Source organism: Puntigrus tetrazona, chromosome 1, assembly GCF_018831695.1.
Source record: "Puntigrus tetrazona isolate hp1 chromosome 1, ASM1883169v1, whole genome shotgun sequence".
Classification (NCBI taxonomy): domain Eukaryota; kingdom Metazoa; phylum Chordata; class Actinopteri; order Cypriniformes; family Cyprinidae; genus Puntigrus; species Puntigrus tetrazona.
The window spans coordinates 11,382,622-11,407,453 of record NC_056699.1 but is presented as its reverse complement, the minus strand read 5'-3'; the positions used below and the strand labels follow the sequence as shown (position 1 = coordinate 11,407,453).

Below are 24,832 nucleotides of genomic sequence, written 5' to 3'. Positions count from 1 at the left end.
AGAGAGAGAGAGAGAGAGAGAGATAGATACATGGATGAATAGATACATATAGATAGATTATATATATTAAATATATATATATCTATATATATATATATATATATATATATAAACTATAAATGTAATAATAAATAATTAAAAATTATAAACTGTATACAGTTGTATATGTACATAATAAATAGACACAATACACATCCATATATTATGTAAATAAAACATTTATATAATATATTAATAAATATATATACTATATATATATATATATATATAAAATTATGTAATTATATTATATAATTGTATAGTGTATAATAATAATATTTATATGCTTGTAAGAGATGATCGGCCAACAAATAATAATAATTTTAAAAATCCACACGCATCCACATCAAGTATACTTTACAGAAACAGGCATCATCTGGAGCCAGAGAGAGAAACCTGGCAAAAGGCTGTGTTCACAAGGCCAGGGCAGTCTGCTGGAATGTGTCTGTGTGAGTGTGTGTGTGAGCTGGCAGCCTTTCTGTAGCAGACCTACTGCTGGATACCTGCTGTTGATCCTGTCAAACTCTCACATGCACACACACACACAGGGCCTGTTTCTACAGGCATATGTGCATGTGTGAGCATGGGCACATTCAAGTGCACATATGTGATTAGCTTCATGCATGAGCAAACATTTGCGAGGAGGAAGAACATAAATCAGGTGAGATCCCAGTCTTAGTTCGGTTATCATTGGCACTCTTTTTTTTCTTTCAGATTAAGACAGAGAAAAAAACGAAAGAAAGGTGGCATGAAGGAGGTGGAGGGATTATTCCAGGGAGCGAGGGAGTGTGTGTGTGTGTAAAGAGGGTTCCCTACTGCAGCGTGTCTTTGAACCCACCCCCACCTTGACAGGTCACATGGTTTGTGTGATGCCAGCTGTCTCATTTGCATGTGTTTTAACTACACCGCAAATCCATCAATTGGGAGAGAAAGCGAGAGAGAAAGGGAGAAGGGGCGGAGATACAAAAAAGGGGCAGCAGACACACTAGAAGAACTGATTGATGAAGAAAGACAGAGATGCCTTCATTCCTGTGGGCTTCAGAGATGTGGAGGTTGTTAGATGCCCACCTTACCCTCTGAAGGCTCATTTGATATGTGCATGAAGAAGAGGAAGGATCGCCCATGTTACTGGATGTGATGGGGACAGTCGCTGTCACTAATATGCATATGACTTATTCTAGAATTGGGAATATGTTTTACATCCACAAAACTATATGCTTTTTCCAATGAACCCCAAAAACAAACAAAAAATAGGCCTATACTGGGCAACAATGGTTTTTGCAATAATATATGTGATTATACTGTTGTTTACATCCAAAATAAAAAGAAAATATGTTTTTTATGTATTTATATTAAATAAATATGAATATAAATATATACATAAAATCATATGTAAATATTTTCAAAATATATAATATGTTTGTTGTATTTATATATAAATACACACACTATATATTATATAAAAAAAAACATTTTATTTTTGTTTTTGGATGTTATTGGAAGTACAAGTACATATCATATCTACAAAAAACAAAAATGATACGCTTTTCCAAAAAAAAAAAGAAAAACTTTTCCAAAAATATATATATATAGTATGAATTATGTTCAGATAAATATATACATTTAATTACATGTACTGTACATATTTTCAAAATATATAGTATATATCTTTATGTATACATAATAAATATACACAGTGCACACAGATATATTATATAAACAAAAACATTTATTTTGGAATGAGATGAATCATGATTAATCATTGCCCAGCACTAATAAAATTACTAACACAATCATACAATTCCTAAAATTATTAAGGCATAGTTCCCTCCAAAATGAAAAATCTTAATTAAAAAAATGTCGTCCCAAACCTTTATTATTTTCATAGTTGATGTCAGTTAATATCTACGACAATATGTGGTTTTAGAAAAAAAAATGCAATAAATAGGAGGAAACTTAAATAATAATAACAATAATAATAATAATAAATAATGTATTCAGTATGTTTTATTTTATGAAGAAAGAAATTGATATATATATATATGCAGAGACTACATCTCATCACTGACATGAAATATGCCCTAAATTATAGAATGACTCATATATATGCCAATTGCATTGTGGGAGTGAGTGCAGTAATGCATATGCATTCGTAATACGCATAAATATGATTTAAAATTCATTTTATTCTTTACTGTGTGCTGACATACACTTTGCCTCATTGTTCTTGTTAACTATTAATAGCAATAGCAATAGCACTGTGTTTAATCATTGTCTTAACTGACTTTTACTGTCTTGAATTAAAAAATGTGTTAATAAGCACCCAGAAGCACTCCATAAGACTCGATTTGTGCTTCTGCGGTGGAGGTTTCACAGTCACCCACTCATATCGCGCGACAATGTGGATGTAGGAGGCTAATGTCATTGTACTAATCAAAGCCTGGGCTAATAGCTAACGCTATCAAAGAGTGATGAAGCAGTCCATTCATCTTTACAGAGACAGCGGCTCTGCAGACCACACTGCGCGAGAGAACTGTGCGCTTCAAACAATGTATTGTGAGATCATCAAACACAAAGGCGTGTGGGTATTTTCAACCCTGCAATATGAACATGTGGATGTTTTTGTTTGATATGATAATCTCATTGATATGTATGAGATACTGCGAGAAAGGGGAGTGAGGGCCTGTGTGTGGAAGGTAACATAACAATAGGCAATGTGATATTAAAGAACGTCCGTGACACTTTTACATTGCAGGGAATATCAGAGAACCTTTAGATACTGATGATAAAGTAAGATAAATAAAAAATGGTCTGAACAAGGCCGCAAATGTGAATATGAAGAGATGCCAGGTTATCAGTAACAGAAGCTACGTTTGTCATATGCACATGATCAGATGAAAAAATTAAAAAATAAATAAATTAAAAAACAAAAAAAACAACAACCTTAAAACCGTAGGTTGGTTTTACAAATAGTCACGCCCCCAGACTTACGCTATTGGTTGAACAGCAACGTTTTAATAATGCTACGCAGAGAACACAAACTGTTTACACTTTTAAGGGAATTCAACATATTAAAAAAAATTTCAAAGCTGTTAAAGCGTGAACGTGACTGAAAAAATAAGATTTTCAGCTTTGAGAAACAGCGTGTCCAGCCCCTTGTGCGTAAGAGACGTGCTATGGTCGCCCCCTGTTGAAAAATCAGTTTAGTGCGGTCTCCTTCGAAACAAGGGGTTTATAAGCATACTGCGTAGATAGACAAAACGAGAGTCAACTATATAATGGTTAACAGTGTGTGATGAATTGCGATTATCAAAATAAGCAAGCCTTTACATTTCATCTAGTAAGTTTTAATGAACATATTTTATATTTGTACATAATCACAATGTCTCTTGATTTAAAACACACACACACACACACACACACACAAACCCCTACAAAGACTTTACTCACAACAGATATATTCAAATACTGAACACAGTAAAATGGCACATTTAAACAACACTTCACTTTAATATGTTCAGCTTAAGATGATAATATAAGGCTTAAGGAAAAACAAACTAAGGTCAGGAGATAGATGGGGAAAAACTGTAAAATGCAACAAAGAGGGGCAATCGTAAACATCAAGCAAGTAAAATAATGGAATAGAAAATTGTAAATAAACACATGAGCAACATTTAAACCAGTTAGAACATGAATATTTAAATATCAACTTGAATTAAGGAGAGTTGAAATAATGGTTGCTGTATTTAATTGTGTACATAAGTGATATAAAAGAGGTAAATATGAATTTCTATAAAGATTTCATCTTTTGGTGCACATGCAGCTGTTTTAAACAGAGCTTAAAAAGTTCAAGGTTCATTTTGTATTATTTTTAATACATCAGTTGTCTTATTAACTTCAGTTCGATATGTGCTCAAGAAAGTGTTTCAAGTTTATACTGATAGATGATAGAAATATTCATTCATGCCGATGTTTAGTTTGAAAAAGCGTCTGCTAAATGACTAAATGTAAATGTAAACTTGTGATTCTTTTTCTTTCAAATGCATATGCACCGCCATTCTAAAGTCAGTATGATTTTCTTTTTGAAAGAAATAAAAAAATTTTTTTAACGATCAAACGTGATCGTTAAGGCATTTATGACATTACAAAGATTTTTTTATAGCAAGTAAGTGCTATTTAATAGGGGTTTTACAACATTTTTCAACAGTTATGTTATTTAAATAGCGAATCAGCATTCTAGAAAGATCTCAATGATCATGTGACAAGACTGTATTAACTGCTGCTAAAAACTCAACTTACAAGGATAAACTGCATTTAAAAACATTAAAATAGAAAACAGCTCTTTTAGATTATAGGGTTTACTGTATTTTTGATCAAATAAATGCAGTCTTGGTAATGCACAAAAATATTTTTAGAAATAAATAAATAGAGCACAAATTAGATTTACAGAGACAACCAATATCACTCAAAGTGAACCATGGCACGTTGCCGTTGTCGTCTGTGGTCTCACCTTTTTAAAATCCCAATATATTTGGGAGTGATTCAAAGAAGCTTTTAGCGCATGAGAAACACGATCCGAATCATCGCTTACGTCATTGAAATAATCTGTTATAGCTTCAATGGGCGCTAAAAGCACGAAGAACTCTGGCTTAGATGGAATGATTCTGTTTCCACATGAAGGCTGGAGAGACCACAAACACCAAACTGACTCCCGTGTTTATTGGTTTCCAGAAGACCAATCAATGCTTGGACTGGAACCCAAGTCGTTATATGGTCACTGGAGTCTACAACTTTTGGCGACGGCAGAGTTAGCTCAGCAAAACTATATATAAAGTTGACGGCAAAAAAATGGAGGCAGTGTAAACTGTGCTCCTGACCATTCCCACCCTTGTAATGACATACTTAGTGATTTGAATACTCTGTGGTTCAGAGACCACAGAAGTCAGTATAGAAAAGAGAATACTGGGAAGGGATCAGAGGAGACCCTGAGTGAGATGAACTCGCTTCTTCTGTGCGAGCCAATAAAATCTTTGATCAAAAACTCAGATGATGAATTAAAGGGATAGTTCAGCTAAAAAAGAAAATTATGTTCAAACCTGTTTGATTTAATTTCTTCTATGGGACATATGGCACATCCGGCCACTGTTTTCAGTATAAAGTGAATTTTAGACTGTGAATTTTAAATATAAAAGTGCTCTACGTCTTCTGAGGCTAAGTAATAGCCATTTTTATGACCATGACACACACATCAGATTTATGAATTAAAGGAATAGTTCACCCAAAAATGAAAATTACCCCATTTTTTTCTCGCCTTTCTCACTCAGGTGTATCTGACTTTCTTCTTTCAAGTACTGCGATGTAAAACTTAGATTTTTTTAAGTTTTGTCTTCTTGGCCGACTTCTGACCCTGCGTACGACGTATGAAGGAAGTTGCATCATAAGTCAGCCAAGAAGTCGAAACTCTGCGTTCTTGAGGAAAATAACACGAGTCAGTTATTTACATTATAATTTTTAATCAAAAATATTTTTGTTTACGAAAACCCATCGTTCTGCTTCAGAGGACATGTGATAACCCCCGAAGTAAACACTTTCAAAATAATGGCAGCTATCCACCCACATTACCAGGCTTGGAAGAGCCAGGATGAATTAAAAAAAAAAAAACTAAACTCTGACTGTGTTCATCTGAAAGAAGAAAGTCATATACACCTAAGATGGCTTCGGGGTGAGTGAAATATAGGGTGTTTTTTTTTCATTTTTGGGTGAAGTATTCCTTTAATTGTTCTTTTAAGTGTGATCCAGAATGAATCAGTTGATCCAGATGGCAAAAATCTGCATGATTTGTTTTTGAAGGGGATTTTGTGTCATACAAAACCAATCATATAATGCAAATCAAAAGTTTGAAGACAGGAGCAATGATGCTGAAAATTCAGCTTTGAAATCACAAAAATCAATTACATTTTAAAATATATTAAAATAAAAAAAGCTATTTTAAACTGTAATAATATTTGACGTATTGTTTTTACTGCATGTCATAATTGCATGAATAAATGATGCCAACTCCAAACTTCTGAAAGGTTATGCGTTCCATACTAATTGTTTAATTAAGTTTTTTGAATAGAAAATGATATTTGCTTAAGGTTTCAAATCAATCATTTCAGTTTTTGGCGTTTTTAGACAGCCTTGACAGCAAAGAAATGAAAACTTTTTATCATCCCAATTTTGAACCCTTTAAATGTCGCACTTCAAGTAAACGTGCCGTTTATAATGCTGTGGTTTTAGCAGCAGAAATAGAAGGAGGAAGACTTCTTTTCCACTCTTTTCTCTGAACCATCTCCATCAGAGCATTTTCAGCAAAAGTTCATACGTAGCATTTATGATTCCCCACGAGAAAACGGATCTCTGGAAGTTCAAATGCACACCACGAAACAGACGGCTCACCTTCCTGTCCCTCTCTCTCAAAACGTTTGCCAGTATCACCCTGCAGGACCGAAACTCCCCTCCGATCTGTACTTGCGCGTGAGACTTAACTAAATTGAGAGGGTAAAACACCACCCCGAGACCCGCTCCCAGAATCCCTCCACATACAAAGTCGTTAACCAAGTGCGCTGCCTTTGTCTCGGCTTCAGGGAGCAGTTCCTTAATGGGTCCACGCAAGCCAAAGAAAAAAACATTGCTAGGGCCATTTCTGAGTAGGATTGGAACAAGGCCACGGTAAAGCTCTCGGATGCCATGTTGTTGAAGCAAAACGCGAAAAATATGCGCGGTGTTCTGAAAGTTTCCGTGATGACGCGGGTCCTGCAGTAGAGTTTGGACCCTCTCGAAAGGCGTTAAGACTGCTTCAGCTGTTCCCGCTAAAACTGCTGCGATGCTGTCCGTTAACAGGACCGGGCTCTGAGGAGCGTGCAGCCGCAGCAACCTGGAGAAGTCCTCATAGAGACCAAACATAATGGCTATAGTGCTGCTTTTCTGCAGTAGAGGTGGCAGGATGCCGCGGTACAGCGTGCGCAAACCGTCCCTCTGGAGCTGGCGCACGGCTTCCCACGTCTGCACTCCGAACAACTGCTGGCGGAACAGCGCCTTGTGTATGGGAAACGTGATGACGATGTTGGCGAACGCTGCGACGGAACCGCACAAGTAGTGTTTCTGAGTCTGCAGGGACTGTTGGTCATGGTCGGAGGAGGCCATGGTCCTCGTTGATAGCCAGTCAAATGTGGAAAATGAGGATCGCGTATGACTTCATCTGGTGCGTGAAATATAATGCACTTCTGATGGAAGAAGAAAAAGAAATAGTCATCAACAACTGATAAAACGACTATTTTTATGCAAGCGTAACCACTTAGCATTGCTATGAATTTAAAGGGTTAGTTCACCCATTCCCAACCTGTAAGATTACACAAATTAAAATCATAATTGTTGATTATGCCCTTGAAAAAACACAGAATAACATTTAATTGTGGTATCCGTGATTGTTCTTGCGATTAGAAATTCGATTAATTGTGCAGTCCTAATCTGAGCGCTCTCCGACCCTCCCATAGACACAGAGGAGAAGAATAAAGTTTGAATAAACTTTTACTCAGAATTATTCTCGTAGATTTGTAAAACTTTGGTTGAACCCCTAATATCACATGTAATGTTTTACCAATATGAATGCTACGTTCCTAGACGTTGATAATGTAAGGACGCTTGTGGAGAGTCAGAGAGCCCTCTGAATGTTCAAAAATATATTAATTTCAGCTCCGAAAATGAACAAAGGTCTTACGGGTTTGGAGTGACATGAGGGTGAGTAATTAATGACAGAATTTAAATTTTTGGATGAGCTATCCCTTTAAGTAATGCAAAAAAGAATATAAATGGCATAATTGGGTCATTCAAGCCACTTCATTTTATATTTCATTTTAACAGCAGCCAGAGACTCACGGCGCCTTCAAAAAGGTCCACATGAGGTTCGTAGACCAAAAAAAGTTTACAAAAAGTAAAGAGCTTGTAGAAAGTCCACACCTCCCCAAACACCAAGAACTCACAAGCAAGATAAAAGCAATTTACTGGACAAACACATATTCAATCCCAAGCTAACAAAAGACCTAGGATCCATCTTGACTTAAGATACCACATGTTGATTTGTAAGATCACATGATCTCACGCTCAGAACACACACTGACACACACAAACCAAAAAAGTAGCATATACTCATTGCACTGCTTAAAGGAATAGTTCACCCAAAAAAGAAAATTATACCATATTTTAGTGCCTCCAAAGCTATGCTAGGTGTATGTGACTTTTTTTGGTTTTTAAAAAATGGGCTTTTGTAACAAAAATATTTCTAGTTTTAAAATGATAACATAAATGACTGACTGAATGAACAGCGAGTTCCGGCTTCTTGGTTGACTTCTGACTCGACACACGAAGTAATCGGTGTCATACGTGGAGTCAGAAATCAGCCAAGAAGCCGGAAGTCAGCGTTCAATCAGTCAGTCAGTTATTTACATTATCATTTTTTTAAACCAGAATTTTCATTTTTGGGTGAACTATTCCTGTTTTTTTTGGATCCGTGTTCTGAGCGTGTGATCATGTGATCTCTCAAATCACCATGTGGTATCTTAAATCAAGATGGCCACTAGCTCTATTGTTAGCTTGGCATTGAAATGGTCAACATGTGACCGAAACATTTGCCTTGTTTATATTCAGTAAATTGCTTAACATATCTTCATCTTGTTTGATGTTTGAGAGTGTGTGGACTTTCTACAAGCTCTTTATGTTTCATTAAAAAAAGTGTAACCATATTGTGTTTTTATGTCTGTATAGAGCACTGTAGTGATGAAAATGTTTTTTAGGCCATCCTGGAATTTTGCATTATCCCATTTCCCTCCATAAAAACCCAACAGCATTTTATGCACTGGCTTTTGGATTACTGCAGTTAAAAAAACAGCAATAGTTTATCACAATGAACAAAATGACAACTTAAAATGACAAAAACACAACTTTTAGGCGTTTTGATGCCCAAGTATAATCAACGGCTGAACACGCTGTAAGAAAATTAAGAAAACCACGGCCCGTGTCTTCAAAGTCACCATCACTAAGCTTCTGACAACTCTTTAAGTCTTCATTTGAAATCCATTTCAGTTTTAGTTTGTCTATTTTGCACACAATCAAATCCATTTTTAATGAAGCCAGCTGAATTTTGTTCATGGTGTTCAGCAGCAATTAAGCAACACAGTAAATGTGTTTGATATCTAAATGTTTGTCATATTTTTCACTAAGCAGTAACAGAATTGGAATGGATAAAATTCTATGACACCCAACTCTAATTACCGATTTATTAAATGTGAAAACATCCTAGGCTTGTGTTAATCACACGTGCCTTCCAGCTATAAGATCTCATAAGAATGCATTCAATTGAAGAAAAGTGACAGGACAGAGAAACAAAAGTAACATAAATAGTTTTTTTTTTTAGATTTCTTTTCACCAAGGAACCCTGGAAAGCAATCTATCTATCTATGCATCTGTCTATCTGCCTGTCTGTCTGCCTAAATTAGGATTAGCAGCACATCTATTTTCAACTGTGATAAAAAGAAACCAGAAACAGCATATCAGAATGAAACAAATTGCCTTAAACAGTTTTATGCAATTTAGTTTCAATTTATTTGGCTTATGGAGGAAAAAAGTACATTATTTTTTTATCATGTTGAATCTATTTTGGAGGTTTGCTGAGGACCCCTAGTGGGCTACAGTCCTCTGCTTGACAATCACCAGACTGGTATGTTGAATTAATACAGAAATCAAATATCCCTGGTTGATTTTAATGTTAAGAATAACAATAAGTAGCACATTGCTAGGAGTGTGGATCATCTCTATGGGTATCCAGACTAAAAGGTACCATTAGCCTATGACCTTCGCCACAATATCAGTTACTAGCCTACAGTTATTATTGTTACTATAAAATCACAATAAACAAATTTGGATTTCATTCGAATCGCTAATATTTTTGGTTTATTAGCCTTTAAGCCACAGTGCTGGCAAATACTATGGTTACCATGGTAATTCCTGCAAAGGCGTTGACCTGTGATGTTTATGACAAAGACACATCAAATCAACCGCGCCCGTTCCTCAGAAAAAATCATCATATAAGATCATTCAAACCGAATCACAGAATTATTTCAAGCAGACTGCAAAAAGTAAGCACCCTCACTGACAACGAGCTACATAATGCAAAAACACCACATCACAAATTAGCTTCAAATCCGACCATTGTTTGCCCGCTATAAAATGTCTCTGAATAAACATATGATACAATATCCCGCACAATCCGATGACTGAGTGATGCAGATTTTATAAATATTGAGAGCTCACCTCATGTCACTCGCTTCCGTCGCGCACATGTACCACAACACGCTCGCGCGCGTCCCGCGATCTGATTGGCTTGATGATGCCATAGCTTGACGTACTCGGGACGTACTGATCCGAGATCTGCTGTGTCTGAAAGCAAATAGATGGCTTCCTTATGAGATTTGTTTGGTGCTCTGTCCTTTTTTTTGTAATTTCAAACAGAACGCGATGCGTGGTGTAGATAACGTGACAATATACAGCATAACGATATAGATCATTCGACATGGCTGCGTTGAATAGGCCTACAATTTTGCATTTCATAGTTACATTTTCTTATGTCTTATAAACAATACTCTCACTGTAATAAAAAAAGAGAGTAATATTAAGATATTTGCATGTTATTCAGGAAATGGATCCCTGTTTTGAAGGGGAAAACACACTAGGCGTCATTAGGCCATAGAAAAAACTTGTAGAATTTGATCAATTAGCTAACCAATGAAAACGAAGGAACAAAATGATCAACAGCTTGCACCTGCAATAGCAGGGTGATTAAATTGTTCCTCACTGAGCTAGCGGTCAGGCTGTGTTGTTTAAATATATACACGTGTCCAAGCAAGAATCCTTCTCTGTGTCTCCCACAACTTGTGTGTTGTTCTTCAACAGTAAAGTAAGTGTTTTTTTTGTGTGCAGTGTTTGTTGTACCTCGTGCCTTCATATTTGTAGTCATCTCTTTATTCATCAATTCAATTTCCCCAAGAAAAACTGAAACGATGGCTGACAAACCAGATATCAGTGAGATCTCTCAGTTTGACAAGACCAAGCTGAAGAAGACCGAGACAAAAGAGAAGAACACACTTCCAACTAAAGAGAGTAAGTTTTAGTTTTGCTGAGTACTCTTTTGCTTTTCTGAACTTGTTTGTTTTTTTTTTTTTTTTTTTTTTTTTTTTTTAAGCAATATAAAGAGCTTCTAGTAATTTAACTCTTTTTAAACTGCACCATTTTTCCACCTTCCAGCCATTGAACAGGAGAAACAATGTGAGACATAAACTATCTTCACCAAGGGCAAGATGTGGAGAACTGTGAGATGGCAGGTCCCTTTAAGTAGAAGATGGCTTCTCCCAACCACCAGTCACTATAGCCTTAGGCTGGAATGGAATATTTGCCCTCATAGTTTTAACTTGTGTATCAGACCATCCCTGAGATGACTGACTTCATGATGATCATCACTATAGTATGGTCACTGAAGTGGCAGTCAGACTTGCACTGAGGCTGTTTAACTCTGTTCTTTTGTAAATCCACTTGAATGAAGAAAATGAGTTTTATTTGCCCTCTTTGGTGAAATAAACCTTTCAAATGAATTACTGTGTCGGTGTAGTGTTTATGGGCTTTTAATATTTGTGTATTAGCTGATTAAAGTGTGGCATCAGGTGTCTTCAATATTGAACCTTTTCTGAGATGCATTTTTTTTTTTTTTTTTTTTTTTTTTTTTCCCCATTAGTTGTCACTTATAATTAAAATTTAAAAGGAATGAACATTTGAGAAATCATCCTATATGGAATGAATATAACAAGTTTAATTTATAATTTGTCTAATTGTATGTCCAGCACTAGTGCATAAAGTTAAAAGCTCGTTTTTGAGCTGTTGCCTTGGAAATTAGCTGACTGTTAAATCAGAAAATGTGAACTGAAACGGTTCCTTAAGCACAAGCATCTCTTGAGTCCAAAAGTTAGCTATAGTGTTTTCTCTTTATGTAAATGCATCCATCAGTTATTTTAGGATTCGCCACACATACAGCCATGTGACTGCTGTAAGTGGTGCTGACATGCAGAACAGTGGCTGCTTTAACTGAGGTCTGTGTTGCTTTCACTGCCTGCAGGCCAGCGGAGATGTGACAGACATTCACAGCTTTAGCATGGGTGACAGAGATGGAGCAGTGTCTCTCTCTCTCTCTCTCTCACACACACACAGGATGAAAACTTCACAACCCCGGGAATGCATTTGGAAAACTTATTGCTGAGGTATATTTGTAGCAATAACCAAAACTACATTAATGGGTCAAAATTATTGATTTTGCTATCATACCAATAGAAAACCATAGAATATTTTTGCTGTCAAGCCAAAAATCATTAGGACATTATGAACAGATCATGTTCTATGAATCTATTTTGTAAATTGTGTACTGTAAATATATGAAAACTTAATTTTTGAAGTATTATGCATTGCTAAGAACTTTAAAGGTGATTTTCTCAATATTTAGATTTTTTTGCACCCTCAGATCCCACACATAATGGCTGTATCTCTGTAATATTTTCTTATAACGAACCATACATGTATAAATCTTATCATTTTGACTTTAAATTCTTATTTAGATTATTTAGAACATAAATAGGTGCACCTTTTATAGAAAAACATTACTGAACACTATATCATTTATTGCTATAGTTATCAACCTTTCTAAAAAAAACACTTTGTTTCACACAAACCTTTCAGCATTACTTGACTGTCATCGTAAGTTTGTTTGGTATGTTTATAAAACCTCTATCCATTCTTTCCTTTTTCAGGATTCTGTGCTATGTCTGATGATGATATTCCAATGACAATCATAGCCCTTTGATGAATAAGCATCTCTTGCAAAGCTGAACTTGATATGAACTTGGTCTCTCAGAGCACTTTTCTGAGAACAGTCAAGGGAAAGTATGTAAATAATATAATCCAATATTGACCACAAGTCTGTGTATATATTTTAGCTTTTTTTTTTTTGCATTCCTCACAATGTCTGAGCATTCCACACTTCTTTAGTCTCCACCGAAACATTCATTATCATATTAACTTAAAGTCTAAATGTGTTTTCCCCCTGAATATCAGAATATACAATTATAGAATGTAAAAATAATTTAAAATACAGCTTAGGATCCTCATTAAAAGTAAATAAGGCTACTGCTTGGATACATGAAAGAGCTTTTATGTTCACTTTCGTTTTATTTATACTTCACTCACGTTGAGGAACACAGGAATACCTTAAACAATACGCTATATATATATATATATATATATATATATATATATATATATATATATATATATATATATATATATATATATATATATATATATATGCTAAATTAGTTTTACAAAAGTTAAAATCAAACTGAAAGCTTTTTCTGAATCTTGGGAGACAGGTTTACAACCACGAGCGCTCCACCAATAGGCATCTACGCAATTGCATGAGCCAATCACGTGTTTCGCCCCTTGATCAAACCCCGCCCCCTCCGTTTCATTCAGTGTGCGACACGGACGTGCTACATTATTTATAGTCGAACAGGAACAGTCGCGTGTAGCACTGTTACTAAATTCATTCAGAGCAACCGTCAGCACACATATGCCCGTTAAGTCGACCACTTATTTGCTTATCCGTTGATTTACTGTTCAGTTCCGAGTTAGATCAACATGGAGAACGGCCTGGAAAGCACAGGAGACAGTCGTCTGGATCAGGCTGTCACGCAGTGGCTGCAGTATGACAAGGTAAAACCTAACATACGCCGTGTAGCTTCAAATAGCTTTAAATGTGTCAGATCTGACGTCTTTGGTGTTAAAACTAAAGTTGAGTAGCTTGTTACCAAACCTGGCTTAAAAATTCCGTTTAAGTGGCTCATTAACTAACAGCTCAGTTACGAAACTGAAGAGAAACACCCTGACATTGCTTTTATAATGTAATGATCCACTAAAGTGTTCAGAACTAGACCTGCTTGTACAAGATGCTTTTCAGGAAGTGCTCTTACTAACTAAATTAATTACTCAACATGATCTGAACTGCCATTCAGTCAGTTCCTTATTAATATGCCATTATTTAAAGGCTTTTGCTAAGTGATTAGTTTAGCAAAAGGTTTAGTAAGATTTTACTGTTTTTAAAAGCAGTCTGGTATGTTAACCAAGGCTGCATTTATTTGATCAAAAATGCCATATAATATTTTTGAATATAATTTATTCCTGTGATGCCTGAATTTTCAGTAGTTATTACTCAAGTCATCTGTGTCACTTGATCCTACAGAAATCATCCCAATACTCTGATTTGATGCTTAAACTTTTTTTCAGACTCTTTAAAGAAAAGAAATTTCAAAAGAACATAACTGATTTGACAGAATGTTTTTTTTTATTTTTAAAAAAATGTTTTTAGGTTTTTGATTGCATATATCGGCAAATCACAGATCACTGGGTTCTATTTCTCAAAAGAAAACCTGAGAAGCAGGAGATTTAAGAATAAGCCTCCAATTTATGGAAAGCGAAACATTTATAATTTCTAAACAGTAGTGGATTTAGGCAAATGTGGCTGATTTATTTTCTACAAACCCATCGCTGAGCTAAAGTGAATGAGCATTGTGCTTGAAAAAACAAAGAGGAATAGCACAAAACTTTCTAGAAAAGTTTCTAAACCGTCCCGGTTACCCAGAAACAGCATGCCAATTAAATATTGTATTAAATAGCATGTAAAGCAGAGTCAATGGACAGTTCCATAAAAACACTTACAATGCGTAGTGTCATTACAGTAATTGGAGTCTTGTGCTTAACTGGGTCATGTGAAACACTTAATGGTTTTAAGTAGAAGTGGAAGGTCATTGATTTGCGTAAAATTAGGCATTCAGATGATTTCAGCCAATTTTTATAGTGCCAAAAATCAATGTACACAATATGTGTTTAGCTATAGGATTTTTTTTTAACTGCATGTTCTGTGTATTTACCAAAATGGCTTTATTGGTCTCGGTGCTGCCCAGACGGGTCATAAGAGTTTATGTAGTCAAGAATGGATCAGAGCCTATGGCTTGTATACTCACATGGTTTCACTTATCAGTCGAGTGAAAGCATATTGTCCCTCACATGGTGGACAGGAGACATGTAGACACACACTCACCCAAATCTGAATCATCAGGACAGAGTACCTAGAAATATAAAGGATCTTTTCATCCCTCATTCTCTTGCTTTTACTGCCACTGCTACTTAAAACTGTTTAGTTTCTTAATAAATATTCCTGCTTTTATTGTGACTTTGTGAGTGCGCATTATCTGAAATTATTTTTGTGTTTCTACAGAATCCAAAGACGGCTGCTGCGGTGCGGACTATGGTTAAGGATAGGGCCATGTCAGAGCTGCAGAAGTGTTTTGGGGCCCGCATGGAGTTTGGCACGGCAGGGCTGAGAGCCGCCATGGGACCTGGTGTGTCCTGCATGAATGACCTCACCATCATACAGACCACGCAGGTTGTCTTTTCACAGTCTAAGCTATGACTTCAGATTAGGGTATTCAGGTGCCGTTGGCGCCCACAGGTGCCCTAGGCTAGAGGTTTGGTATTATCTTGGTTATATAAGCGACTGAGATAGTCAAAACAGCAGCTGATAATGTTCTGGGAACTATGTAACCTCCTACTATACAAAACCCAAATCTCCAAAAATCCTGTTCATAGAAACAAGTAGGCCAGTGTGCCATATTATACTTGTACCTCTGTACTTCACAAAACAGAAGAAACTTTAACCTGACCTTTATTTGCAACTAAACCATCTTGTGTGCAAATAAGGTCTGCTGTCTATTATCAAGAGTAGTTATCTGTAGTTATAGTTCAAAAGTTTACACCCCCTCCCCTTTATTCATATATATTAGTCCACAAGATAATTTCTAAAAAATAAATAAATAAAAATTATGCTGTGCAAAAGAATATGTGATGTTTTGATGTATATCAGTATAGACATACAGCTCAGTGTACATTTAAACTAACGGACAGTTTACACCAATGTTTTGCATGAAAATTTGTGTATTTTGCATGAAATTTATCTGTTGAGGGGAAAAAAAAAACTATGAAAACAATTGGCAGATGTACTGAATAAAAATGCTAATTCATTCTCGGACTTTAGGTGATGCTTGTAGAAAAGCAGAAATACATATGCAAGGGCAGTGCAATGTTCCATGTCTGACAACCTTTTTTTCCATAAAAAAAAAAAAAAAAAAGCAGTTTGCTCTGCTATTCACTTCTTCTTTTTGTAAACTCAAGCCATCATCCTCTTAAGATGTGGTGTAAGGAATGCTGTTTCTAGGTCCAAGCCTCTGCATTTCAGTTGAGAATACCATCTAGTCAGCTGTTTATGAGCGCTATTCATATTACCAAACCTTTTATCTTGACCTTAAAAGGATTATCCACCCTCTTTTTTATTACCTGTCCCAGACTTTTTCTGTGGAGCACAAACAGAGATTCATAGAAACTTTGCCCAGCATAATCAAGTTAATGGGCAAAAGTGTGTATTCCAAAAAAACATTTTCAGTTTTCACATTGTCGCAGTAAGTTTTATGTCATGTAAGGCTACGGATTGACCGTAATGTCCCTCTTTTTCTTCTGGTAGGGTTTCTGTGAGTACCTGGAGCAGTGTTTTACAGATCTGAAGCAGAGGGGGGTGGTGATCGGGTTCGATGCTCGCGCTCACCCCCCTAGTGGTGGCAGCAGTAAAAGATTCGCCTGTCTTGCTGCTTCCGTGTTTATCAGCCGAGGCGTCCCAGTCTACCTCTTCAGTGACATCACACCCACTCCATACGTGGTAAGTGTGAACCTGCTGTACTCACAGAGAGAAAGTATCTAATGCGTTATAGATACTATGACAGAGCATGGCAGTCAATGTAGTTACATACGTTCAAGTCTTAACTGCGACGTATTCCTGTATCATTTACTTTTCTCTGATCCATTTAAATTGTTCTGTTCTTGGTAACAGTAAAGATATTCTTTTTTTAAAAAAATCTACTACTTTAGATCTTTGAAATTTGCCACTTGCTGCTAGAAAGAACTAATCGCAAACCATCATCCGAATGCATGAGAGAGAAGACAGAGACGCATAACTTCACGTGAACACATTGTGAGATTGTTGCATAAGAGACTAGAGGGGTACATGAAGATTCTTCACCAATCATCAACTTTTCTGTTCCCATGAGTACACGGACACACTCTCACTCATTCTCTTATCACTCTCTCAACCTTTCCCTTTGAGCCCTCAAACAGCTTTCTCTCACTGTGTCCTCTAGCCCAAAAACGTGTTTTTGGTCACTGTTATGTAAAATGAAGTATTAGTCCAAAAACAATGATTCAAAAAGTAAAACAATGTGATTTGAGAAAATGTTATGCCATCCACATAATGTTCTATATTTTTCACTTCTCCCAATCCGTAACTTGGCGGCCCCGGGGTGGTCTAAATATCATATTGTCAATTTTCAGTTAAGAATGGGTTCTGGGTAAAAAATGTTGGCACAATCAGAAAGCAGCCACAGCATGATCATGTGCGCCTTGCATGCTCAGATCACATGTTTGTTCAACCTTGTTTTTTTGGACATGTACTTTTTATGTTGTGTTTATAATTTGCATGTTACATTGGGGCAATTGTAGCCTAATGGATGTGTGTTCATACTGTGTGTGTATTCACTTTGGATGGGTTAAATGCAGAGCACAAATTCCAAGTATGGGTCATCATACCTGGACACAAGTCACTTTACTTATTGTTACTCTTAAGAAAAGATGACTAATAAAGATAACTAATAACTAATTATGTCTGATAAATAGAGAGGGAAACTACTGTTTAAATGTTTGAGGTTAGTATGAATGTAAATAAATATAATATAAAATATATATAATTTTTTTTTTTTTAATTTTTACATTTTTGTTTCCAATGAATGCTGTCCTTTTGAAACTATTATTTCTCAAACGTATCATGGTATCCATAAAAATGCATAGTTCTAAAATTCAAACCACCATTGTTAACCACTGTTTCTTGAGGCTGATTGCTTTAATTCTTCAAAGAAAAAAGAAGAAAAAACTCTTCTCTTCCTTTCTTTTCTTTTAGCCTTTTACCGTATCACATCTAGGACTGGCTGCTGGTATCATGGTAACAGCCTCCCATAATCCCAAACAAGATAATGGGTACAAGGTATCATCGATTCCCCCAAATAAAATGTTTGATTTGAATGAATATAGCACGTTTGATATGACTCATTTTTCAACATGTGTGTGTTTTAAGGTGTACTGGGCAAATGGAGCTCAGATCATTCCTCCTCATGATAAGGGCATCGCCTCAGCTATTGAACGCAACCTTGAGCCATGGCCTAAATCATGGGACACAGATGTAGCTCTTCAGAATTCCCTACTCAATGACCCATACCAGGACATACACAGAGAATACTGCAAAACCATACAACAGCACTGCTTTCACAGGTACAATCACAAAGATATGCCTGCACAATTACATTTGAATGGTCTGGGCCTGTATTCTTAAAGATTTTAAGAATCCTCTCAGAGAGCTCCTAATTTACTTCAAACATTTCTAACTAGGAGTAGTTATGAGTGCTATGTGTACTTGGCTTAGAAGTGATTCGGGACCAATCTAAGAGAAGGACATAAAAGTGTATGATCTATTGTAAGCATTTTTTTGGAAATAGGCTTATTCTCCAACTCCTCCAGAGTGAATAAGTTGAATTTTGACATTTTGGAATCTATTCAGCGGATCTCAGGGTCAGAGAATTTTAGCATAGCTTAGCATAGATTATTGAATCCAATTAGACCAGTAGCATCATGTTCAAAAATTTTTCCTATTTAAAACTCCACTCTTCTGTAGTTATATTGTAAGACGTAATAATGAAGGAAGTTTGCTGCCGTACTATGGCCGCAGTGACATCACACAGTGCCCGAAAACAGCCAGATCCCAGACAGGGAGCATGTCTAGCAAGCTGGGGACTATTTTCCACAGGCACTGTGTGATATTACTGCGCCTGCTGCGGCCATGGTACGGCAGCGAACTTCTTTCATTATTACGTCTTACAATATAACTACAGAAGAGTCGAGTTTTAAATAGGAAAAATATCAAAAATCTTTGGTACGACAGCAAGCTTCCTTGACTATTGCACCTAGTCATATCAGAAGAGTCAAGTATTAAATAGGAAACACATCAAAACTTTTTGAACGTGATGCTGCTGGTCTAATAGGGTTCAGTGATATATGCTAGGCTATGCTACAAGTGTTAATGCCAGAGCCAGAGATCAATTGAATAGATTCCAAAACTCAACTTATTTGGAGAATGAGCGCAATTTTAAGTGTTCCTTTAAACGTCCACATCCATACTCCTAACAATAGCAGACCTTAAGACCTCTTTTAAGGGTTACGATGCTTTCTGATTTACCTTTCTTAGAACTTTGCTTCTAGGATCAACTCTTAGCTTTAAGATTTTTCACAAATATGGGCCCTGATATTAATTTGCAAAAATGACCAGATCAATACTTTACTCCAGAACATGCCTTTTAAAATGTTTAATAATATTAATATACTACTTATTTCTTTATGAATAAAATCTGAATCAATTAATGAGTCTGAATCAAATCTGCAAGTCAGCGCTAATGGTTTTCACACATCTTGTCTTCTCACAGGGAGCTGAATAAGAATTCAGATGTGAAGATTGTCCATACCTCAGTTCACGGGGTGGGACATATTTTTGTCCAGGCTGCTTTTAAGGCCTTTGACCTTCATCCTCCATATGCCGTGGAACAGCAGAAAGATCCTGACCCAGAGTTCCCCACCGTTAAATACCCCAACCCTGAGGAGGGAGAGGGAGTCTTGGTACAGTAAACTGATACACACACACACAAGGGACATTAGGAAAAGTGTGCGGTTTGTTATGTAATGCCTGATGGACAGTAATCTATGTTTGTGTATGTAGACGTTGTCCTTCGCGCTTGCAGATAAAGAGGGAGCAACTGTTATTCTGGCAAATGATCCTGATGCTGACCGACTAGCTATTGCAGAAAAGCAGGAGAGGTCAGTGTTATTTGGCATTTTGTGTTGATTTTCATTTAGCGTGTCATCTGTCTGACTAGCAATAATTTGTTCTGTAGTGGACAGTGGAAGGTGTTCTCTGGGAATGAGTTGGGCGCTTTACTTGGCTGGTGGATTTTCCAGTGCTGGAAGCTGCAGAACGGAGAGGGAAAAGCCTCCATTAAGGATGTCTACATGCTATCCAGCACAGTCTCCTCAAAAATCCTCCGTGCCATTGCTGTAAAAGAGAGCTTCCATTTTGAGGTACCTACTTTTTCCCCATAAAGTGTAGTGGTGGTTCTCTATTCTCTAACCCAGCGGTTCTCAAATTTTTAACTTCCCCTTTTCAAGAATATATTTGAAGGCCTTCCTATCTGTAATCTCTCTGGTTGAAATACACTGCCCGTAACCTGAGGAAATAGTTCTTTTCTGACAGAAATATACAGTATTACAATTGGCTAAATACAGGTGCTTTAAATGATTTTAAATGCATTTCAAATTATTCTAAATTTGAATTTAGTTTAAAAAAATTTACTGTTCTGTGAGTCAATATTAAGCATTTCCACATCCCTGGAAATCCTGGGAACGTGAGCATGGATCACAAAACCAGTCATAAGTGTAATTTGTTTTTGTTTTGTTTTTCTTAAATTGAGAGTTAAACATAATTTGAAGCTTTCCATTTGAGGCATGGTTTGTTAGAATATGACAATATTTGTCTGAGATCAAATTATTTGAAAATCTGTAAATGCTTGTCTAGAAATTACTCAATTTCACCCAAAATTATTTAAAAATATCACTGAGAACAAGCTGGAAATTTCTTTGGTCAGAAAGAGGAGCTACTCTGAAAATATACTATATTTTGTACCGTATGCAGCGTGGGATAAAAAAAGTGCTCGCTCATGTTTTAATGGCTAGCTCTGTGCATGTGTCTTTCACAGGAAACTTTAACAGGCTTTAAATGGATGGGAAATAGAGCCAAAGAGCTGATGGACCAGGGAAAGACTGTTTTGTTTGCTTTTGAAGAAGCTATTGGTACAGTGGCATCCACAACGCAAGATATCCTTATGATTCAATTCGTTTTTATCCAGCACAGTATCATAACTATATTGAAATGTAAAAACAACCCAACAGTGACTCGGAAAGATTTAATATTTTTTTGACTCCTCTCTTGTTGTAGGTTACATGTGTTCTCCTGCAGTTTTGGACAAAGACGGTGTGAGTGCGGCTGCCATTGCCGGCGAGTTTGTCTCCTACCTGGCTTCTAAAAATATAACTCTATCCCAGCAACTCAGATCCATTTATGAGGAGTATGTCAAAAACCTTCGGCATTGATATCTTAGATAATTTATGTTCTTAATATTCTTGTTAATAATAGTTTTCACATTGTCTTTTTTTAGGTATGGTTATCACATTTCAAAGAATTCCTACTTCATCTGTCATAACCAAGACACTATTAAACAGATGTTTGAGCATCTTCGGAACTACGACGGGGAGAATTCCTACCCTAAAGAGTGCGGGGGCTTTGCCATCACGGCAGTGAGAGACCTTACGACTGGCTATGACAGCAATCAGCCAGACAGCAAGGCTGTGGGTAGCCCCTAATGATTCGAATTACTGCGATAGTTGATCTTATTTAAGGATTTCTTTATCCTATATCTGTGCGTCATTACTCACAGATTCTGCCCACCAGTAAAAGCAGTCAGATGATTACCTTCACCTTTGCTAACGGAGGCGTGGCTACAATAAGGACCAGCGGAACCGAGCCTAAAATCAAATATTACACGGAGCTCTGTGCTGCACCAGGAAACAGGTTTTAGACCGCTTCATTATTCCACACTATCACTAAAGGTCCAATTTTAAAGTGTAGAATTATTACTATTATTATTATTTAATGGAAACATATGATTGTAGAACTAATATTTATTTCTTCTGATAATTATATTGTTATTATTATTATTAAAGGTGATTTTTATTTTATTTAATAAAAATTGACCAATGTATTATTACTATTGCACTTTTTTTATAATGTAAAAAAAATATTACATATAATTATATAGTAATATTGAATTATTACTCTTGTATGCATGCCATACTATTAGAATTATTAGTATTTCATACTATTCTATAATCATATTAATCGTGACTATACAATAATAATAACAATATATTATATAAAATTAAATATTACTTTAGTTACAATTCTTAATTGTGTTTATGTGTAAAAGGCTAAAAGCAGTATGTTAGTATGTGCTCATAGATCCTTAACCATAGTCTTGGCACATAAATAGCATAATTATGTAAACTGCTTTTCTGTCTGTCTTTTCTCTAGCGATCTTAAACGGCTGAAAACTGAGTTGGATAACTTGGTTGATGCCATCGTGGAACATTTCTACCAACCAGAGAAAAACAACCTGACTCCTCGACCAGAGTGAGACACTATCACTCGATTCTGCTGCTGGTCTTAACATACCACACGTAACCACTCTTATTAAATCTAGCATATTCTGGGTCTTAATATGAAGAGGTTTTCTCTGAACCTTCTTACTTTTAATGCAGGAAATATAGATTGGTGCCACATGAACATACCTACTGCCTTTTTCATTTTTGCACTTTTTAATATTTTCACATTTCAGTTTTGTAATCTACAATGTTAGATTGGGTGAAATAATACATGAGAATACATGATTTTTTTCTTTTGACTTACAGTAGTGAACTGTGAATGTACTTATGTTTCAAAGAAAGTGTGTTTGAATGAATATAAAGCAAACATATTAGTTAAGTTGATTGACAGAAATGATTCCATATTGCTGAAGCAGAGGACAATATAGAATTACTGCTTAATTCTGCTAACCACATAACCTCAGAAAAGCCAGCTCATGTTATTTTATACCAGCAATGCTCAAATCCAGAATAGAGGGACCTGACAGCCTTACTGTGGGGAAAAAAAAATCTACATTTTAGTTTTCCACTTTTATATGATTCCATTGCGTCTTTATTCCATCTGTGTTCAGTGACATGTAACTATTTGATTACATGCAATTTGTTTATAAATGTTTATTTACATTTTGAATATCAAACACAAGCAGTTTGATAATTCATTCAGAATATTTAGTTGAGAGGTTGAGACTGGGAACATATTTAGAAGGTTTTACATTCGAACTGAAAAGAAAAGTATTCATTGCATAGATGAGTGTTTGTGATCAATTAGAGTTCTTGTGTTAAAGCAGCTTGTTAGAACTAAATAGTTGTTACACTTAGATTTAACAGAGTATATGCCTTACTACAAACTCCAAGGTGGACTCTGTCATCTAATGTAAGGCTGACTAGCCAAAACACCAGATACATGAAAATGCCTGTTGACTTCTTTTTCAGGTAAAGTGATTTGATATATTTCAGGTGCTCTTCAATTTAATACTTGTCTCACAATGCTGTTTTTCCCTCTAGTTTGAATCAATAAACAGCAAGTGGTAACAACAAAATGGTCTTTTGTCTGTGTGGGAGTGAGAGGTAAAATGTAGAAAAAAAGAGGGTCTTGTATAACAAATGAAACGCAAATACATTTTATTCCTTGATTAAACATGTCCATCCAATTTTTACTGTCTTATTTTTAAAAGTCACAGTCATGGGTTCATTAAATTGTACTTTCCTGACATGTGAAATTGCATGTATATTATCCTGTCATAAAAACCATACATCAGCGTTCAGATGATTTCAATTAAAAAAAAAAAAAAATACCCTTAAGATTGGTTTTAAGGTCCAGGGTCATATATTACCTGTTTAAGGCCAGCAGAGGGTATGGTTGATCCCAAAGCTTTTTTTTATTTTTATTTTTTACATTTGTTAAATCAAATTTGAATCAAACAGGAATTTATCTTTATATTTGTTGCCTTTGTATTGTAATACATATCAGACGTATAGACTTACTTGTTCACACCTGGTATTTTTGCCCAGTGAAAATCTGTTAGCTATTATTAGTCTATAATTGTGTGGGCAAACTTATTTGAAACTTTTCAGGTGAAACTTTCAGGTGTAGACAATCCCTGTCTTTATTTATAGTCTTGCACACACATTTAGCTGCACTGTGTGTGTGTTTGTGTACTTGTTGTAGCACACAATGTTGTAAAAAGTAAAACCTGACATTTTTGACATTGTGGGGACCGGCCTGTTGTACTGTCCCATGATGGAAAAAATAAAATGGTAAATGATGATTATATGAAAGTGTAACTATGTAAACTGTTTTTAGGGTCAAGTGTGGGCTGTTTGGGGGATAAAAACAATAGTCTATGAGAAGTCCCCACAATTCACAGAAATAAATGTGTGTGTGTGTGTGTGTGTGTGTGTGTGTGTGAGGGTTGCCTGTGGGTTGGATTATATCTAACTGGACGATGAAAGCGACAGGCATGTCATTTTGTGTAACACTTTGCTTTACAGTGTCCGTATAACATTGCATACATACTATTAAAGACAATAACAAACAAAACATTTTGTTTAGTGGGCTGGTCTTTCCCTGTTTTCAGGCCTAACTTATGGTCTGTAACTAAAGCGCGAATAAATTTTGTTATGTGTAACTGATATCTAAAGAACCAAAACTTTTAAAAAAAGAAACAAACAAACAAAAAATCGTTCAAATTCTTTTTTTTTTTTTTTT

At 35.9% G+C, this 24,832-nt stretch overlaps 3 protein-coding genes across 3 annotated transcripts; 2 read left to right on the top strand and 1 right to left on the bottom strand.

Annotated features, from left to right (window-relative positions):
- Positions 1-6,203: 6,203 nt before the first annotated feature.
- slc25a51a (solute carrier family 25 member 51a) lies at positions 6,204-10,822 on the bottom strand. Its single transcript, XM_043237533.1, has 2 exons — positions 10,387-10,822; positions 6,204-7,304 (listed from the first exon to the last, which is right to left on the bottom strand). The coding sequence occupies exon 2, from the start codon at positions 7,222-7,224 to the stop codon at positions 6,376-6,378; it is 849 nt and encodes a 282-aa protein (XP_043093468.1). The 5' UTR covers positions 7,225-7,304; positions 10,387-10,822; the 3' UTR covers positions 6,204-6,375.
- A 55-nt stretch (positions 10,823-10,877) lies between these two features.
- LOC122343263 (thymosin beta-b) lies at positions 10,878-11,720 on the top strand. Its single transcript, XM_043237659.1, has 3 exons — positions 10,878-11,029; positions 11,120-11,232; positions 11,377-11,720. Exons 2-3 carry the CDS (start codon positions 11,133-11,135, stop codon positions 11,406-11,408), a joined length of 132 nt encoding a protein of 43 aa, XP_043093594.1. The 5' UTR covers positions 10,878-11,029; positions 11,120-11,132; the 3' UTR covers positions 11,409-11,720.
- Positions 11,721-13,627: 1,907 nt separating this feature from the next.
- On the top strand, positions 13,628-23,663 carry pgm2 (phosphoglucomutase 2). The gene is made up of 13 exons (XM_043248548.1): positions 13,628-13,884; positions 15,446-15,613; positions 16,745-16,936; positions 18,227-18,310; positions 18,401-18,594; positions 19,800-19,989; positions 20,090-20,187; positions 20,265-20,448; positions 21,123-21,216; positions 21,362-21,491; positions 21,582-21,771; positions 21,861-21,994; positions 22,514-23,663. The coding sequence occupies exons 1-13, from the start codon at positions 13,810-13,812 to the stop codon at positions 22,614-22,616; spliced, it is 1,836 nt and encodes a 611-aa protein (XP_043104483.1). The 5' UTR covers positions 13,628-13,809; the 3' UTR covers positions 22,617-23,663.
- Positions 23,664-24,832: the final 1,169 nt, after the last annotated feature.

Excerpts from the sequence above, each read along its gene's own strand:
- slc25a51a (XM_043237533.1), bottom strand. The coding sequence starts at position 7,224 with ATGGCCTCCTCCGACCATGACCAACAGTCCCTGCAGACTCAGAAACAC.
- LOC122343263 (XM_043237659.1), top strand. The coding sequence starts at position 11,133 with ATGGCTGACAAACCAGATATCAGTGAGATCTCTCAGTTTGACAAGACC. Across the intron at positions 11,233-11,376 it reads CACACTTCCAACTAAAGAGA|CCATTGAACAGGAGAAACAA; the intron begins GTAAGTTTTAGT and ends TCCACCTTCCAG.
- pgm2 (XM_043248548.1), top strand. The coding sequence starts at position 13,810 with ATGGAGAACGGCCTGGAAAGCACAGGAGACAGTCGTCTGGATCAGGCT. Across the intron at positions 18,311-18,400 it reads AACAAGATAATGGGTACAAG|GTGTACTGGGCAAATGGAGC; the intron begins GTATCATCGATT and ends GTGTGTTTTAAG. Across the intron at positions 19,990-20,089 it reads AGGAGGGAGAGGGAGTCTTG|ACGTTGTCCTTCGCGCTTGC; the intron begins GTACAGTAAACT and ends TTGTGTATGTAG.